The sequence below is a fragment of the Maniola jurtina genome, chromosome 13 (assembly GCF_905333055.1).
Source record: "Maniola jurtina chromosome 13, ilManJurt1.1, whole genome shotgun sequence".
Taxonomy (NCBI): Eukaryota; Metazoa; Arthropoda; class Insecta; order Lepidoptera; family Nymphalidae; genus Maniola; species Maniola jurtina.
Window position 1 is genome coordinate 13363119 of NC_060041.1, and position 20281 is coordinate 13383399.

Consider the following 20281-nt stretch of genomic DNA (forward strand, 5'->3'; position numbering starts at 1 on the left):
TACAGTAAGAAGGAACGTAAATGACATCAGAGAGAGTAGAAATGGTAAAGTACCGTAGACGGAATAATACATAATACATATAGACCAAGGTATCGAACACAGACAAAGAATCAAGATGACTCTGAAGAGTGATAAACATAGAAACACATTTTTTTTATCTTTGTCATATTTTTTTTTTTGTTGGGCACAGTTGTCATCTGTGCCCAAGAGGCTTTTGTGATAGTAATTTAATGCGAATATTATGACTTTTTATTTAGTTTCTGTTTTAGATTTAGTGTTGAAGATGTGTATAAACTAGAAATCCATATAAAGTGCATTGCTGTGTCATCGGCTGTAACAGTCGTAGCAAACGCAAATCAAGAAACTTAACATATCTTTTGTAAGTAGGTACGATTTGTTTGTTTTGTCCTGTCCCTTTCGGGTATACGCAATTGACAAGTCAGAAGTTTACCTACCTTGATTCGTAGCCTGAGATACGACAAGGATCTTGGCGCGTGCTCAAAATCCTGTCCCCCTTGTATGTGGTATTTCCAAGTAAAAATCTGAAATTCACTACTTTTTATTAAAAAATCAATCCATTCTATATGCATCTATTACGATATAATATCCAAGCGGGACTTTACGCTGGAACAGCTTCTTACCCTGTCCCAAGATCAAGTTCAATCGTGCATGGAGTACTGCAGCCATTTAGGGGAATCTAATGCTTCAAGCTGGTACTTGGCAGACCAAGTACCAGCTTGAAGCTTTAGATTCGGTGGATCACTGGGCTAGAAGACTCATTGGCGACGAAGCACTGGTGAATTCTAAGCTTCAAAGTTTGGAACATCGGCGCAAAGTTGCCAGTCTATCGGTATGCTACAGGATATAATATTTCGAAGATTCTGCATAAGAGCTTTTTGACCTGGTTCTTCCTTCACCTTTCTATCATCGTACTGCAAGGCATCGTAAAGGCCTACAGCCGTACATAGTTAAAACCCCTTTGGACACATACGAAGCGATTTGCTTCCTAGTTTCTAATCTGAACCGCTAGAATATGGAACGCCCTTCTGGCCTCAGTTTTCGCTTCCAATTTTAATATGGGTACCTATCTTCAAGTCAAGAATGAATTGGCAACTTCTAGGCAAACACGCTCCATCTTAGGCTGTATCATCACTTGCTAGCAGGTCTAATTGCAGCCAAGCGCTAGTCTGTAAAAATATAGTATATGAGCAGGTAAACATGATATCTTGCAAGTCCATGGACTGTTATTAATGGTTTTTATTATTCTTTTTCGATGTGGAAACAGGGACGACTTTCCCAATTTCTCTTTCAGTTTCCAAATTTTCTACATTGTTATTTTCAACATAGTCCCTAAACTTGAGAAGATTTTATTTGCTGGCAGCCTTTCTTCTACAACTACGCCCTTCTGTCAATGTCATTCTTTCAAGTGCCAAAAGATCCTTGACGGACTGTATATCTACCTACTACCCAAAGAGTATATAAACACTATGTTCTGAAGGATTAATTAACTCTCTAATGTTGGTACATAAATGTATCGATGGTCATACAAATTTTTTTTATGAGACTTTCTAGTAGTGCCTACTACCCCTACTCCCTAGAGTATAAAATATGTTCCTTGCTACTACCTAGGTGCTACCTAGGTACAAAGAGTATGTAATCACTACGTTTGTTTTTCTTTCATTCCCTTTATATTATATGTTAATAATAATAATAAAATAACAACAATAGGCTATTGTTGTTAATTATTCTTATTTGGAAATGCATTTATTAATGTACTAGTGGTGAGTAACTGGTTACAAATAATAATTTCCTTACATTCATCTTGCTATCAGCAGTGTTTTCTATCTTTGATATCAGATAACAGTTTGATTTTTTCCCTCTATTGATATATATTTACTATATGGATCTTACGTACATACTTATATGCAACTTAGGTATAACGAGTATTATAAATCCATGGCTGGATTGGATGGGCACCTTTACACATTTATAATATTAATATGAATTTACCTATATTATATTTAGTTTATAATGTTCCAGATGTCTTATCAAGTAAAAGTGACACAGGGCACACTCGAGGGTAAAATCTGTGCAGCATGTGATGGGACAAAATATTATAGCTTTGAAGGCATACCATACGCAAAACCACCAGTTGGACTACTTAGATTTAAGGTATAATCTTATTTAATACTTACTAATTCTACTAAAAGTAAGTTAAACAATTTTTTTATCTAAATCTTATCTTTTACACAATTTTTTATTTAATCTGAAGTTTGCTATAACAAACGTTTTGTTTTTTTCTTTGCAACCATGGTGTTCTTATGTACCTCCTATTCAAGAGGTTGGGGATGCAATCCCGGGCACACACTCAACTTTTCGATGTTATATGCTTTTTAAGCAATTAAATATATCACTTTCTTTAATGTGAAGGAAAACATTGTGAGGAAAGAGTTCTCTATAATTTTCTCAAAGGTGTGTGAAAGTCTGCCAATTCGTACTTGACCAATGTGACAGACAATGGCCTAAAAACTTTTTCAGTAGCGGGTTGGAAATGATTTGATCATTGTATCTGCCCATACATATCCTTTTGGTGGTCAGGTTTATTAATAGAAAAACATTTTGCTTCGTAAAAATAGGTGTATTGCAATACCAAAGTTTTTGCCAAGAGAAAGTAAAACAGGTTGCAAAAATTGCAGCTAGGGTTGCCTGCACTATAATGTTGTCAGCATTATAAAAATAATATAAGTTTTGTAGTCTAGTGTTGCTAAAAACTAAAAATGTAGCTATAAGAAAAAAAACGAAAGCTATTGATCCATTAAAACATGCCATGAAGTTAAAGTGGAATTGGGCTGGTCATGTTATTCGACTCACAGATAAAAGATGGACAAAGACTGTGACTGAATGGCGTGGCCCAGTTGGGAAACGAAAGAGAGGTAGACCTGTCGAAAGCTGGGAAAATGAAATCAAAAAAACGGGAGGCATTAACTGGAAAAAAAAGGCCCTAGACAGGAAGACCTGGAGAAATCTGGAGGAGGCCTTTACTCAATGAGAGGTCCTTAATATTAAAATGAAAATTATTATTTTTTGTCAACCAATTCTTTGTTTAGTTTACTAAGGATAAATAAAAGGCTTTTTTATTTTTATTTTTTTATTTATTTATTTAGTCTAGTGTTGCTGTGGTGAAACTAAAACTGTGCTTTACATTAACGATGAAAATTGTTCTCTTTGAAAGAGTTATTGAGTTCAATAAACTTCTGCTGGTCATTTGTTCGAGCCACTGTGGAATAAATAGTTACATAATTTTCAATCCTCATAATTTAGTTTTTTACACAACAAAATTAGTATTACTGTATTTATATCAAGCTATGTTAATATATTCCAGGCCCCTCAAGAACCAGATGATTGGACAGGCATCCTTGATGCCAGCAAACCTGGTAACAAATGTGCACAACTCAATCCTTTAGGAAAAGGGACTGTAGAGGGCTCAGAAGATTGTCTATACCTCAACATTTACACCCCAAGTTTGCCAGCTGAAAAAATAGAAAAACTACCAGTATTGTTTTTCATACATGGTGGTAGATTGGTAGTAGGATATGGTGATTACTACCGCCCAGATTACTTTCTGAAACACAACATTATACTAGTAACAATAAATTATAGACTGAATATACTAGGCTTTTTGTGCCTTGACACACCTGACGTGCCGGGGAACGCAGGTTTAAAAGATACTGTCATGGCATTAAAATGGGTTAAAGATAACATTAAAAACTTTAATGGTAATGATTCTAATATAACAGCTTTTGGTGAAAGTGCAGGAGGTGCAATTGCTACATCTCTTTTGTCGTCAAAAATGGCGGATGGCTTATGTGATAAAATAATTTGCCAGTCAGGAAATTCTTTATCTGACTTGTACATAGTTGATGAAGACCCCATAGATAGAGCCAGTAAAATTGCAAGTTATTTAGGACATGAAACGAGAGATAAAAGAAAATTGTATGAAATATTTTGCAATTCATCAATAGAGGATTTAGTTTATGCTTATACATCAGCAGAAATGAATCGACCGCCATCAGTTGTAAACGCTTTTTTGTTACCAGTAATAGAGAAAAGGTTTGAAAATATTGTGCCGTTTTTCGATGAACATCCCAGTGTTGCCCTTCGTGGGAATCGTTTTCAAAAACTACCAATATTAGCTACCATACATTCAGATGAAGGAATTCCGTTTATACGTAAAGATGGCGATGGAAATATATATTTCGAACAGGACTTTCAATATTTCATCCCACGTTTCTTATCAATCAAACACAATACGCCAAGAGCCTTGAAAATCGCGAAAAATATACGCGACTACTATTTCAATGGTAGAAATGTCGATGGCAATACTAAAATGGAATATTTCAACCTGTTCAGTGACCATTTTTTTGCACGGGACATATTATTGTTTGTTGAGTTGGTGTCAAAATATGAAAATGTCTTCTTATGTCGTTTTGGGCACAGTGGTAATATGAATACTAGGACAATGAAAGAGATGGGTCTAAAAGGGGCTACTCATGGTGACTTAATCCAGTACTTGTTCTACAGAAAAAATAAAGCAAAAGTTGCTACAGAAAATGATTTAGTGGTAGTAGATACTTTGATAGAAGCTTGGTGCAATTTTGCAAAGAATGGGTAAGTTAGTAAATATAATTTCGTAGACTATTTCAATATATCAGTAACTAAAGGATGCCCGCGACTTCGTCCGCGTGGATTGCGGTTTTTAATTAATTATTAATTCCCATGGGAAATATTTGATTTTCCAGGATAAAAAGTTGCCTATGTCAATTGCAGGGACGCAAGCTACCTCGGTTCCAAATTTAATGCAAATCGGTTAAGCGGATGGGTATTTAGGAATCCCGTGGGAACTCTTTGATTTTCCAGGTTAAAAAGTAGCCTATGTCCATCCCCGGGATATAAGCTAACTCTGTACCTTTCGTCAAAATCGGTTAAACTGTTGGGCCGTGAAAAGGTAGCAGACAGACAGACACACTTTCGCATTTATAATATTAGTATGGATGAGAAGATGATGCAGAGAGAATTAATTTGGCTATTTTTGTTTCAGAAAACCATCTTGGAATAATGATCGTTTGCAATGGTCACCCTACACACAAGATAAAAAATTGTGCCTTCATGTAAAAGACTCTGGAATCAAAGTGGAACCCTATCCTAATTTTGAACGAATAAAATTCTGGTTTGATTTGATTAATGAAAGAGCTAAACTATAATTGGATTTATTTTTTAAACTGGTCTTGGTGCTAGGTTGTTACCTTTTTTGAGGCTACTTAATATGAAAAATTGTAGAATAAAATTAATCATTGAATATAGATAGTGTTGTCATACGTAAAAATGAAAGGTTTGTGGTAGAAAATTAAAAGGGTTTTTATACTGCTTTAAAAAAAAAATCTTTTGGTATCATGAGTGTTGCAATATTCAAAAATTAAGGGTTTGTGATGGCGAATTTATTCCATATTAACGTGGTGAAGCAAAACCTTATACCTCTAAGAAAACTGTTGGTGATGGACATTAATATATTTGTCACATAGAACATATTGTTTTCTCAATCGCAAATAAGCAGTCAAATAAACTAGTGTACATAATGTACTTATTTTTCTATTTTCTGTACTTAGGTTTCAATCTGTGATTGATTAATATATCTTTCTTAAGTTTGCATAATTTAACAACTTAATAAGCATAAATAAAGTTGAAGTTTTCCTAATATTTTATGTAGTTTTTTTTTTAATACTTAGTACCCGTCAGTAGTTGTATGGACACAAAATATAATTCATTAGTTTGTTACTACTACTAAACTGATTTTGGTAAAACTTAAGAAACTTGGCAATAGACAAGGCAAGATTTTATAAAAATCTGTAGGTACGTGACTCGAGAATTCAACTAAATAAGACAAACAAGAAATATTTCATTTGATTTATTCGTTTATTATATATAAAAATACGCATCTCTATTATACGCAATCATGAAATGAAAATTATAACTAGAATCATTATTGGCACTGAATAATTATCTACATTAATTTCACAATTTACATTTTCATAAATTATTCCTCTTTTCGTATTTTTTTTACATAAATGCGTTTTAAAGAATGTAGGAAGTAATAAAAAACAAAATGTTAATATTTCGCACATGCAAGTCTAGTTATTGCTATTCGATTCGTATTATTTTAACTGGTTATGTTAAAATATTAATATTGACTAATATGAACATCTAATGTTGTAACTATTAAAATAACGTTTTTATAAAATTTAACCAAACCTCATTTTTAAAACGCACTTATAAAACACATCAAATTAAGTACCAAATACGATAATAATATGAATATAATGCCAAATTTAATTTAGCTTAAGACTAATAATAATAATAATAATTAATATTAACTTCATTTTCTATAGAAAAAAACTTAAATAATATACACCCATACTAATCCCACGGAATAATGCAACGGATTTTTTTTTAACTAAATACATTTTTTATTATTTTATGACTTAGTATAGACGCCACAACAAACGATTTGCGATGGACGACTTCAATAATAATTTAAATCGAAAATTAATATAACCGACATATTGTAAACTTCATTAATTACCAAAATTCTGTCAAATATCATAAGTACATAATATTTATTCCAATATAATTTTTTAATTAATATGAATGCAATAAGTAACATTTAGAAAAAAGATTACAAATTCACAATTCACATACACAGTTTTAAAGTAGTTACCTATTCAAATATTTTTAGTAGTTTGTAAAGTTCTTATCAATAGTGACTACTGTATATTTATATTTCCTTATCGAATACAATAAAAAAATGTTACAGTTTCATAATAAAATAAAGCAAAACAAAAAATCATTTCAACATCAAAAAGGCACTTGTCATCACACAAATAAAATCAATATACCTCAAAATTAATTTCTACCAAATTTTGCGAGGAACATATTTTTGTAGCTGGCAACATTCAGACTTTCTACCGTTTTAAACTACCAAATCTTGTCTTCGTTGTAATAAATATTATTTCGAGACGAATAAATGCATTAGTTACAAATTCTTGACAACTTGAAAATTGACAACCATACTGATGTTATTTTTGTAAATTTTTTTAGTCTTATTTGTATGGAAGTTGTTGGTGTAATAATAAATAAAAAAAAAAAAAAAAAAAAAAAAATTCAGGAATATTACATGGAATGTTCTGTAAATATAATACTGTAAATTTCAATTTTACCAAAAAAATCAGTCGCATAGTTTAGGAATGACATTTTTTTAAATACTATTGTAGCCATAGGATATTATTTAACGTTTAAGAAACAAAATAAGTCATGTAAACTCAACATTTTTTTCTATTAATTGTCATTTACTTTAAAAATCAATTTTTTATTTTGAATGTTTTTTCGTCGTCAACTCGTAGATATACAAAAACAATGGATCAGGGATGTTGCCAACTAATTCGGCAATTTTTTCAAAACACGCGCTTAGAACGGAAGCTTATGAAATAATAAAATCGGATGTCATAACATTTTTTTAGACGAGATTTTTTAGTTTAATAAGTAATCTCGAAAAAAGTAATTTATTTTTGACACGGGCAACATCCCTGACCCATTTTTTGGTGAGAAAACTAGCCACGATTTCATTACCTTGATAAATATTGATGAAATCTAAAAAAAATATCTTTAACTTATTATTATGTACAGACAATACAATATTTTCTATTTTCAATAACACCCAAGAAAATATTGTAAACTATAAAAACACTAACGGATTTTAAATTGATGTATAAATAAAAAAATGCATGACAAGTTACAGAAATAGGGTGTGGTCACACTTGCGATTTTTTGCTTCAAAAACTTCCCGAACTTTTTGTTTTGACCTATCTTAACTCGCGAGTCGTAGAATGATATACAAGTCTGCATTAATTGAGCAAATAGTAATAAACGCAAAGTATTGCTATCCTCTTCTGCAGAGAACATGTGACAAGGATGACTATGCTGCTAATTCGCTTGTACGCAATATCTAAACTGAACTAAATCAGCCTAAAAATAGTGCTAATTTTCACAATGTTCCCTGAAAAAAAACGATAAAATTACTTATATAATATACCTACGTGTCAATTTAGTTTAAATCTAGCCAGCCTATACATTCAAGGGCATTCAAAGTTATTGTTAAAATGTACAGTCAAAATGTGCGTTGTTCTAGAAACTTGACCAGTTGTTACAATTTTTTTTACCTATAAAGTTCACCTTTACTTGTGAGGTGTTTGTATGGCATTAAAGTGAAGATACAGTGTAGGAATAATGATTAGTGAGACAGTTTTGTTCCGTTGACACAAAATCGTCTCAACAAACTGACGGTGCGACAAATCGCTCGTGTGACCAAACTAAACCCCGAAAAATAATTTACTTCTTCCCGCCCAAGGACTCGAAGAAATTAACGAACTTATTAACACCAATGTTCTTGGGCAAATCGTCCTCTGGCGGATCGTTCGCCCTAATCACGTCTTTAGGGTTGATGTTGCTATTTTGTACCATCTTAATTTCGTTTGACGGGCGCGGTTTCTTCTCAAAGTTTCCGTTAAACTTGTGCTCTTCACCGCCATTTTGATTATTCGAAAATTTCTCCTGCAACTTGACGATGTTGACCAACTTTTCTGGGAACTCATCGACAACACTATGCCCTGTGATTATGACGTCTGGTTTGATTGGGTTGTCTACAACAAACATGGTTTCATTCTTCAAGTTACCCTGAACCTTTGCTAGATTATCTGGAACATGTGCTAGATTATCTGGAACATGTGCTATGTTATCGGGGACCTGTGCTATGTTATCGGGGACCTGTGCTATGTTATCGGGGACCTGTGCTATGTTATCGGGAATCTGTGTTAAGTTATCGGGAATTTGAGCTAATTTATCCTGAACATGATCAAAGTTTTGCTCAAGATTTCCTTTCAGATCGTTGAACGATTCTTGGTAATGCTGTCCAGTGCTATCTTGTACATCGACTAGTACTTCCGTGCTGGTCTTCTCTTCACCTTTCTCGTTGACAACAGTTGTGACAGTAGTGATGATAGTCTCTTCAACTATAAGTGGTGATGTAGCAACGATGATTGGTTCATTTTTGGGTGAAATCGGTTCACTTTTCGGTGAAATTGGTTCACTTTTCGGTGAAATCGGTGCACTTATTGGTGTGACGTCATCATTAGTGATCTGGTGGTCCCAGATTTTGAAGTATTTGCTATACAAATTGTCCCAGAATTCCATTTTTTCTTTGTCAGGGTTTGTGTCCATTGTAAGTTCGTTGTTAATGTTCATATAGTAGACTTTGTCCTTGGTTGCTGGTAACCAGGTTACAGTTAGGTAGTGGTTTTCGTCTGGTGTTGGGTTCCTGGAAATAAAACAAGAACCCTTTAGTGTGGCTTTATTTATTTATTAGACGATGCCTGCGACTTAGTCTGTGTGTATTTAGGTCTTTAAAAAATCTAAAGACAACTCTCCTATTTTTTGGGATAAAAAGTAGCATATATCCGTATAGGTATTTCTATGAGCAAGGACAGATTTCAAAAGTAAGTTGGTTAAAATTCATTGCCTCTACTTTTTGTTGTGTTTGTTTGTGCTGGCCCTTATACGGTCTAAACCTTTAATTCTTCAAATAACCCAGATTGATTAATTAGTTATTGTTTATTTTTCCTCTCTTATCTGTTTGTCAGAGTGTATGCGGTTAATTAAAAATAAATCAACACGTACATAATGACAACAGGAAATCACTACACCTCGTCATTGTTTGATTGATGAGCAATATGACTGTTATTTCGTGATTAAATAATACTTTAACCCCTGAGGCGATTTTTAAAATGCAATCGAATTTGATAGGAGGCTTCGGCCGTGGCTAGTTACCACCCTACCGGCAAAGCCGTGCTGCTGAACGATTTAGTGTTCCGGTACGGCACCGGGTAGAGACTGCATATCATCACTTACCAACAGGTGAGATTGCAGTCAAGAGCTAACTTGAGTGAAATTTAAAACAAAAGAGTTTGTTAATTCTTCAATGATTTTATATGGCTTGACTACTCGACGGTTCTCCTACAAAAATGAAATGAATGGCGATGGATTGAGATCATGGAATAGATGAGAGAGCAAAATATCTATAATAAAATTGGCATCCTCAAAAAAAAAGTGAATAGGTATTTTCTCTTACGCGTTCTACCTTTGGCTGCATCATCACTTACTATTTGGTGCTATTACAGTCATGTGCAAGCGTAAAATATGTCTGAAAATTTGTAGAAGTAATTTTAAGTAGTAAATTAGGTAGACTCACCCAGTCTTAGCGAAGTTGGTCCACAACCGCAGCATCCTCTCCCTCGTCTTAACATCCTGAGGAGTTGGCTCCACGTCCTTCGTTGGCTCGTTCTTAAATAAGTACCCCAGCTCATCGAAATGGGCCGCGTAATTCAAGGACACGCTCTTGAAAATATCCTTCGAAATATTCAATTCCCCAACATACCCAAACTTATAGTAGTATACTGGTTTATTGGTAACATTCAATAAGTATTGCACGTATCTATGCGTCCCAATGTTTATGAGGAAGTCAGAAAGTAACTTGTATTTATCGACTGTTGGGTCTTCTTTAAAGTACAATTGCTTAATTCCTTCGACTATGGCTAAGGACTCTGGTGTGTTCGTTTCAATGTTTAATTCAGGCGGGACGAACGATAGCAAATCGTCGCTTAGTGGGTCGTAAGTGAATTCAAGGGCGTTCGAACCAATCATAATAGGCACATCAGCCACACGACCAGATGTCAAAACACTGATAAATGCTTCGGTTAAGAACGCCTCGACGCCAGCAAATTCTTTCTCAACCACTGGTCCGAACAAAGTTTTGCCGGTCACAAAAGCTTGCGTCGGATTCATTCTCTCTGCTGCCTCCACTATATCTCTTACTGGAGTGGTAGACAGATACTCCAATATTTCATGTAAGTCTTTGGACTCGCATCCTAATTCGCTTGCTAAGACCCTTGCGTTTTCCAATGGATTATTTTGCATCCCCCAACTGCATAATGCCGTTCCGGACTGTATAATGGCTTTACTTATCAAATCTTTCGACATTGGGCTAGCTGTTAGCAAAGAGACTGAGACTCCACCGGCGCTTTCACCGAAAATTGTCAAATTCCGAGAGTTTCCTCCGAAGTTTTGAATGTTCTGTTTGACCCATCGGAGAGCTTGGACCATGTCCTTCATGCCGGCATTTCCAGGGACTTCAGGGGTGTTGAGACTCAGGAAGCCCAATGGTCCACATCTGTAGTTAATAGTGACTATGACTACGTCTTTCTCGACTAAATAGTCGCCCCCAAAGTAGTAGGTACTGCTCGATCCCCAGCGAAAGCCTCCTCCGTGGACATAGACCATGACTGGAAGGAATTCTCCATCTAGAGTTGGAGTGTAAACGTTTAGGAATAGGCAGTTCTCGTCGCCCAGGTATTGGTTATTGGCCAAGTAGTCGAGCTGTGCTGAGCTGTTGCCTTCCGTTGTGGCATCGCGTATACCCTCCCATGGCTCTGGTGGTTGAGGAGCCTGGAATATAAAAGTGATTGTGTTATGTCGAGCCTTGCCTTTTTTCGTTTGATCATAAATGGATAGGTAAACTATTAATGCTAATGATCCTAAACATTTTGAGTTGCATCTGGCACAATGCAACCACAGTTCATGACAGAGAACTTCTAACAAAACGTTGAAGTTTCGATTCCTATTTTTCAATGATTTCACGTCACCATAATATTTGACATAGCGTCGATTCAAGATCAAAACGAGAGTTCCCTCACTCTAGGGCCATTAACATTAAAAGTTTACTGCCAACAATAAAAAGGCCTAATTTTGCCAAACTTTAACAGGTTGAAGTCCTATTATTTCCACAATGTTCGGATGTGGAAAGGAATGGCACTACTTTTATACTTGTCAATTTAGTACAGAAATTGTGTACAACCAATCGCATTAATATGAGTGTGGCAACATAACATAAATAATCATATTGACTGTACCAAAATTGCATAATACTTGGAGAGTTTTCAAAACCAAAAGTCACGTCGAAATTCTACAAAGATAACAGTTTATCTATGAAATTACTCATCAAATATTGTTGAGATGGAACAGTTAAAAAAACAACTGTACCATGAGTGTGTGAAAAGCGAGATAGCGGTTAATCTGAACCTGATAACATCTGCTGATAAGAGAGAGTAGCATCTCAGTGTACACTGGGTTATTCTTGGTGTTATGTAATTACTTTATTGTGCGATTTGGTTACTATTACTAACATGGTTTTATCCAAAGAGAATAAATTATGACCTTTTCGAGATCACTTCGTCAACGGTTGCACCCGTTAAAAAACATTCACCCAAATAGAAATTTTACATTGGATTGCATAGTACACCAACCTCCTTACCCTACGCGTCAAACTCCTCAACCTCCTTACCCTACGCGTCAAAAAGGCGACGGGTGGTTTTACGCGTAGGGGATACCCTGGAAGCTGTAGGTCTTTTCGCTGGGCGAGTGGACTAGCTTGCTTCGGAGCTGGCCCTCTTCCACTGTCTCGATTAAATCGTCCAAAAAATGCACTGCGGGGTCATTCGCTTAGTGATCAACGCTGAACGATAGGCACCGAGCTCATTTGTCATTATTTGGTTCTACAACTTCTACATTGCTGCTTCACTGAGTGATATCAAAATCATTGTTAAAAATAAATGTCAAATGAACTCAGTGGTTATCAATTAATGTTGATCACTGAGTTAGCGAATCACCCTCCTGGAAGCTGTAGAAGGCCTTGCCGCTGGGCGAGTGGAATAGCTTGCCTTCTTCTATCAACCTGATCGAATAGTCCATAAGAAGTGTACTCACTCTAAACCTCAAGGAGCCAATGGGTGGTTTCGCGTAGGGGATGCCTTGGAAGCTGTAGAAGGCCTTCCCGCTGGGCGAGTGGACTAGCTTGCCTTGGAGCTGGCCCTCTTCCACCGTCGCGATCGGGGAGTCCACCATTCTGCCGCCGCTGCAAAACAATATACAACTTATGTGAGTATACAATATACAAGTGTAAATTAAAAATTTATAACACCACCGACAACAAGGTGACAGTAACTAGAAAAGAGCTGATAACTTTCAAACGGCTGAACCGATTTTCTTGGATCATAGCTAAGAAAACTCTCGATCAAGCCACCTTTCAAATCTGGGTTTCTCTGTATATATTTGGTTTGAATTTCCTAAAAACTATTCTAGTAAAACAGTAGGAAGTTTACCGGTAACCAAATTCAAATTCCTGACAAGTTATTAACCGAAATATATCGAGAGGCTACACCCATTATAGTTTTGTTAATATTAGTTAGTAGGAATTTAAAAATTCAATTCAATTTCCTCTATAATTTTTCTAGATCTGCGTTTCTCTGTATATATTTGGTTTGAATTTCCCAAAAACTATTCTAGTAAAACAGTAGGAAGGTTACCGGTAACCAAATACATCGGTATGTGATGCAAAACCGTTCTGTCCGTTATTTAAGTTAAGTGAGTAAACTCAGTAGGTATTTATTTGTACGGCTCATTGTTAAAATATTCACGGCCAATGTCGCGTACGTTAGGTCTATTTGTGGCTGAGTTAACAACTTTATCTTATTCTTAACCAATTATTATCTATTTCAAGCTACTGTTACGTAATCACAAAAATATTTCTTTACTTCTTGGCCTTAATAAAAAAAAATGTGGAATTACTGTGCCATTAGGGCTTCCAATATTTTTTCCGCTGATTGTTACCTATCTTGCATTTTTCAGAATAAGCTACAAAAATATAGTACACTTTTGATTAAATACGCATTTGAATGTACAATGGTACATCCATCCATACTAATATTATAAATTCGAAAGTGTGTCTGTCTGTCTGTCTGCTACCTTTTCACGGCCCCACCGTTTAACTGATTCTGACGAAATTTGGTACAGGGTTAGCTTATATCCCGGGGACGGACATAGGCTATTTTTTATCCCGGAAAATCAAAGAGTTTCCACGGGATTATCAAAAACCCATCCGCTTAACCGATTTGTATGAAAGGTACCGAGGTAGCTTGCGTCCCTGTAATTGACATAGGCAACTTTTTATCCCGGAAAATCAAACAGTTCCCATGGGATTTTTAAAAACCTAAATCCACGCGGACGAAGTCGCGGGCATCCTCTAGTTTTCCATAAATTGATTTTGCTTTATTGACGGTCAAAGTTTAACCGTACCTAACTACAATATTACTTTAAACATTACACTTATTATACATGCAACTGGGCCTCAGTTATGTTAATAATGGTAAATGACGGCATCGAAAGATATAATGAACAGGTAATTAGAATTTAGAACGCATATTTTAGTATTATTTCTTGTTAGTCTATTAGTCGTAAATTATTGTCATATACAAATTACAATATATTACACGTCTAATGTGTTTTAACCGGTAATCGTAAAAAGATAACATCGATCGAATTTTTTAGATAACTTATTCGTAAAAGAATTGATTGGTAGGCTTGTTTTTATTCCAATCTGAAAATGGATGATAAATGGATGGACTTATTCTAGTTCCGGTTTCTTTTTTTTAGCCCTTGATCTTCCGCCCATTTCTCTATCTATTATTTATGTATTTATTTTATTTATTCAGATACAAGTTAGCCCTTGACTGCAATCTCACCTGTTGGTAAGTAATGATGCAGTCTAAGCTTGAGTCTAAGATGGAAGCGGGCTAACCTAGAAGGTTTATGGCAGGTAAACCCATACATACTCCTTTGGTTTCTACACGGCATCGTACCGGAACGCTAAATCGCTTGGCGGCATGGCTTTGCCGGCAGGGTGGTAACTAGCCACGGCCGAAGCCCCCATCAGACAAACCTGCTGATATTAGTATCTTTTTAGGGTTAGGGACCCTTATAGGATCACTTCGTTGCCTGTCCGTTTGTTATGTCTATGAATTTGGGGGAATCAAAACCTATAGGGTAGTTCCCGTTGATCTAGAATCATGAAATTTGACAGATAACAATGTATTATAGCATCAGTTTTGTCCTCCAATTTTAATATGGCGCTTGCCTAAAATATGTCTATTCTTTTGTCCTTCAAGTCAAGAGTGGAGAGGCATCTTCTAGGCAAACGCGCTGCATCTTAGGCTGCATTATTATTGGCCAGCAGGTCTGATTGCATCCAAGCGCTAGTCTATAATTAAAAAAAAAACCGGCCAAGTGCGAGTCAGACTCGCGCACCGAGGGTTTTTCCCAACATTTTGCACGATAAATCAAAAACTATTATGCATAAAAATAAATATGTTTTAGAATGTACAGGTTAAGCCCTTTCATATGATACCCCACTTGGTATAGTTATCTTACTTTGAAAATTGAAAATATGCTCCTACTTATTTGTTCATGAACATATTTTAGTTTTTTTTGCGATGTAATCACAAATTCACTGTTTTTGGATTTTTCCCTTTATTTGTGCTGTAAGACTTACCTACCTGCCACATGATTCTAGGTCAACGGGAAGTACCCTATAGGTTTTCTTGACTGAGACGACATAAAACGAGACAACGCAGTGACCCTATAAGGGTTCCTCTTTTTCCTTTTGAAATACGGAACCCTAAAAAGGATTGGGGTAGATGGGTTCCCCATGTTTTCCACAACAAGTGTAAATTAAAAATTTATAACACCCCCGACAAGTGAAGGCATCTTGACAGCTTGACATAAATTTGTCAATTGACATAATATTAAGAACCTAACGGTTATCTAACCTTCTTTTCTACAAGAAAACTAGAAAAGAGCTGATAACTCTTAAACGGCTGAACCAATTTTTTTGGATTATAGCTAAGAACACTCTCGATCGAGCCACCTTTCAAACAAAAAAAAGTAAATTAAAATCGGTTCATTCGTTTAGGCGCTACGATGCCACAGACAGATACACAGATACACAGACACACACGTCAAACTTATAACACCCCTCTTTTTGGGTCGGGGGTTAAAAAAATGAGTAAGTTACTCACCGTGATGTGTTTCGGGAAGAATAACACTGCACACGTCAAGCACACGATCGACACTGAGCCGAATCACGAGCCGATATTGATAAGATTACGTCGTGGCGCAACATCCATTTATCACTCACTTTATTTTGGACAAGTTTTATTTTTGTTTGTCACGATTGCTTTTCGGGGTTCTGTAGGTTTTGGGTTTCAATATAACTGCTGTCCTGTGGTCAGTCTTTAAATATAATGAAAGAAAGAAAGAAAAAGCTCCCGACCTAAAAAGAGGGGAGTTGTAAGTTTGACGTGTGTATCTGTCTGTGGCATCGTAGCTCCTAAACTAATTAAGCGATTTTAATTTAGTTTTTTTTTTGTTTGAAAGGTGGCTTGATCGAGAGTGTTCTTAGCTTTACCTAATCCAAGGAAATCGGTTCAGCCGTTTGAAAGTTATCAGCTCTTTTTTAGTTACTGTAACCGTCACTTGTCGGGGATGTTATAAATTTTTAATTTCCACTTGTTTGTTAAATTTTGCCACACCTCGCATGGTATAGCTAGCGCTTGAGCACTAAAGCCAACATACCTCAAGCAGAGGAAGCGCTGGCACAAACTGTGTCATGTGTGGCGTAACGCGAAAAAATTAATCCAGCTCAGCATAATGCTGCAAACTTGGTTGGCAAACTGTCAACCTTGGTAAGTTGGTAGGATGGTTGATCAGGGGGCTAGTGAGTACTTGGCAGGAATTGTTTCAGCCAATCACAGAGGTGTATTCATCATCATCATGATCAACCCATCGCCGCCCCACTACTGAGCACAGGTCTCTTCTCGAAATAAGAAGGGCCTTATTAAATGGCATAAGTGCGGATGGGCAGACCTTTGAAAACATTATGGAGAACAGTTCGTATTAAGAAACTACATAATAGGTATCTCTGATATTTTCGTCTATGGTAGACCATCAAACACGGTTAATCGAATCCAGCATTGACCCAACTGTCAGCCAATTGTCAAAAATTGTCAGCGCCAACTAAGTTGGTTCTATTAAGAGCAATCCTAAGGCCAATTTTTTAATATGCAAGAAAATCTTTCTCACCAAGTCACAATTTTGTAATGCTCCAAAATATTTCTAGACTCAGAATCAAGTCGGCACCTTTTCGGCGTATTCTTTATTACACTGCAATCCTCACTATCGAATTTCAGACTGTACACTTTAATATTCCTCGTCAAATCTTCATTCAAAGTGTCCATGAAAGTGGCCCAAACATTCTCCTCATTCTGATGATCCCTAACGAAGTTAGCGATTTTCTTGTTCACAGGTCTTTTACCGAGCGCTAAAAGTCTAGATTCCCTCGCTAAAAGGTACCGTAAGGCCGTACGTTTCACTATAATCAAGTCTTCCAAAGTACGGGCCATATAAAAGAAAACTACCAAAAAGTTGAAAATAAGCTACCAAAATATTGCAACACTGAATTTAAGAAACAAGAGCCCAGTGCACCAAAACAAGTGTTCAAAAATGGAATTACATTTTTTTTCACAGCGATATCAAAGACGTAGGATATGGCGAAGGAAAACACCGTACTGGCAAGGTCCGTAGTACACGAGCATGGAATATTCAGCGTCGGTAATTAGTAGCATCATCACAAACGTGACATGATGGATGGACGGTGTGAATTGTGTTAATAATGTTGTTAGCATAAAATTATGTCATGGGAAAGTATGTGGTAAATAAATGTCGGCCTTATCGTTCATAGCATAGAGTTCAATACAAAACAAAATTTCAGGGTAACATACTTAGATAAGATGATTTAGAATAATTCTCATTCGTGGTTTTCTTTCAATAAGTTAATCTACTTGAGGTAAACCAACCGACCTTATTGTATGCCATAGACTAGGGTATTTTGTGCCTGATACAAAACACCGTAGTCTACAAGCATGCAACAAGGTCGATCTTACCAATTTCGATGATCGATGTAAATCAAATTGGTTCGTCTGTTAAAAGCTTAAATAATAACTAGCGACCGCCGGCGGTTTCGCTCATCAAAAATATAAATCTTTAATCTCTATTCCGTGGGAATTTAGAAAAATCCTGTTTTATTCCTTATCTTAATTTTGATAAGAAACTAAATCCTGTTTTATGCTTTGTCTAAGTTTTTATAAGATCCCTTTTTGAAAAATTTCAGTTTCCTACGCCAAGGGGTTTGGGCTAGGCGTTTATGAGTCTGTGAAAGATTCAGGACTTTTCTTGAATTGAAGAAATGTAACTGCAACTCATATAAGCTTTCTTTCTAGAAGTTGTTGAGAATCTTTGTGCTTAAAAAACGTCACGTGCACTCCTTAAAAGCAAAAAAGGCTTGCGTACTGTATTACTTAAATATTGGTTTTGGTCTATCTTGACTCTGTAGGGCATAGGCGAGTATGTACTGGGCAAATAAAATTATTTGTACAGATAAATTATTATCCTTTGTTACGTAACTATGAACCTACGCTCGATATTAATGTTTATGTCCAACACACTGTATCTAGGTTAACCTGAGTTACAGTGAAATGTAATGTGCTTTACAACATGGCAGGGTTGCCAGTTAAAGTTCTCCTAAACCGTTAAAGCAAATGATATTTAATTGCTAAATACGCACAGACATAACCCCGGACAGTAGAGGTGCATTTTTTCATTCTGATAAAAGTTAGCCTGTCTGTCTGTCCGACTGTCAAGAAAACCTATAGGATACTTCCTGTTGACCTAGAATCATGAAGTTTTTCAGAGGTAGGTTTTATAGCACAAGTATGTAAAGGAAAACATATTTTTAAATTTTTAAAGTAAAGGAAACACTCCAAAAACCGAGAATTTATGGTTAGATCTCAAAAAAAAAAATTTGTTCACGAAAAAATCAATTTAAATTTAAATTACAGTAACTTGTATGATGGTACGGAACCCTTCGTGTACGAGTCCGACTCGCACTTGTCCAGTATTTTAGTAGTGAGGTAGGTATTATCCAAGTGTAGCGTGGTAAATGGCAACCCTATCCCAGAGTACATAGTGCACGGAGTTCAAGGGACGGGAGTGCATTGTGCCATCGTGTTTACCCTTGGGACTTGAACTGCTTCTTACAGGCTTATCTACGTGCTTAATACTTAACTACACTTCAACTTGCCTTAGCTCCTAGCTTATTGAAATGTGAACAGGCAACGTGAGACCCATCGCAAACTTCACTACAATGTCGGTAACTGACCAAGTTGTGAGTGAAACTGCACCTGTTTATTGGCATGCTTTTGTAGATTTTTAGGGTTCCATTACCTCAGAAGGAAAAAAGAAACCCTTATAGGATAACTAATTCGTTGTCTGTCAAGAAAATCTATAGGATACTTCCCGTTGACCTAGAATCATGAAATTTGTCAGATAGGTAGGTCTTATAGCACAAGTAAAGGAAAAAATCTTTTTAACAATGTCGGTAACTGACCAAGTTGTGAGTGAAACTGCACCTGTTTATTGGCATGCTTTTGTAGATTTTTAGGGTTCCATTACCTCAGAAAGAAAAAAGAAACCCTTATAGGATAACTAATTCGTTGTCTGTCAAGAAAATCTATAGGGTACTTCCCGTTGACCTAGAATCATGTTTGTCAGAGCGGTAGGTCTTATAGCACAAGTAAAGGAAATTTTTTTTTAAAGTTGGCTCAGCTGAGCACAGCACAGCGCGGCATAGCTCAATGTTGCTTTGTCACCCTGAAGCTTCAGTTTATATCTACTTACCGGAGGTCATCTAGAAATTCGTTGACCGCCGTTATCATCTTGATTTGTTTTTCTTTCTGCAAATAAAAAAAAAATTGTTTGAACTCTTGATTCTTAGTAATGATTTAAGCTATACCTAGTTTTAAATTAAAGTGCGATCAAGTGCGAGTCGGTCTCACACACGAAAGGTTCCGTATCTCGAAAGAAAAAACGGAACCCTTATAGGATCACTTTGTTGTTTAATTTTCATAGCGGCCATTTTGGAATTCTTATTATTTATTGTTATAGCGGCAATAGAAATACACTTTCTGTGAAAATGTGCAGCCTCCCCCCCTCTCATACTCCGATTGCCATCTCGACCTGACGCGTACTACTATAGGTACTAATTCCCGAACTCGTTAAAGTGTTAGTTAACTACCCACACCCGAAATCGAACAAAACCTAGTTTATTCTTCACTTTCTAAACTACTTAAAGAGTTAAGATAGACGGGTAATTTCGATGGCTGCATGCCTGCGC

At 36.1% G+C, this 20281-nt stretch overlaps 2 protein-coding genes across 10 annotated transcripts in view; one reads left to right on the forward strand and one right to left on the reverse strand.

Annotated features, from left to right (window-relative positions):
• Positions 1-188: 188 nt before the first annotated feature.
• LOC123870792 (juvenile hormone esterase-like) lies at positions 189-5754 on the forward strand. Of its 3 annotated transcripts, none has more exons than XM_045914228.1 (4): positions 189-383; positions 2041-2172; positions 3383-4668; positions 5099-5754. In XM_045914228.1, the coding sequence occupies exons 2-4, from the start codon at positions 2041-2043 to the stop codon at positions 5259-5261; spliced, it is 1581 nt and encodes a 526-aa protein (XP_045770184.1). In that variant the 5' UTR covers positions 189-383; the 3' UTR covers positions 5262-5754. The 3 variants fall into 3 exon arrangements, with proteins under 3 accessions (XP_045770184.1, XP_045770185.1, XP_045770183.1); XM_045914229.1 differs by having other exon boundaries at positions 189-379; XM_045914227.1 differs by lacking the exon at positions 189-383 and adding an exon at positions 1656-1781.
• A 2072-nt stretch (positions 5755-7826) lies between these two features.
• The window catches only part of LOC123870785 (esterase E4-like), a 28672-nt gene continuing 16217 nt past the window's right edge, over positions 7827-20281 (reverse strand). Inside the window, exons 1-5 of one of the 7 annotated variants that reach the window (XM_045914211.1) lie at positions 17134-17594; positions 12925-13072; positions 10355-11607; positions 8896-9424; positions 7827-8790 (exon numbers count right to left, since the gene is read on the reverse strand). In XM_045914211.1, the coding sequence (XP_045770167.1) occupies positions 8440-8790; positions 8896-9424; positions 10355-11607; positions 12925-13072; positions 17134-17453 (2601 nt within the window). In that variant the 5' untranslated portion in view covers positions 17454-17594 and the 3' untranslated portion in view covers positions 7827-8439. Of the gene's footprint in view, positions 9425-10354; positions 11608-12924; positions 13073-16070; positions 16158-17133; positions 17595-19785; positions 19842-20281 lie in introns of those variants that run through there. The other 6 variants (XM_045914210.1, XM_045914208.1, XM_045914212.1 and 3 more) reach the window with 6 other exon arrangements.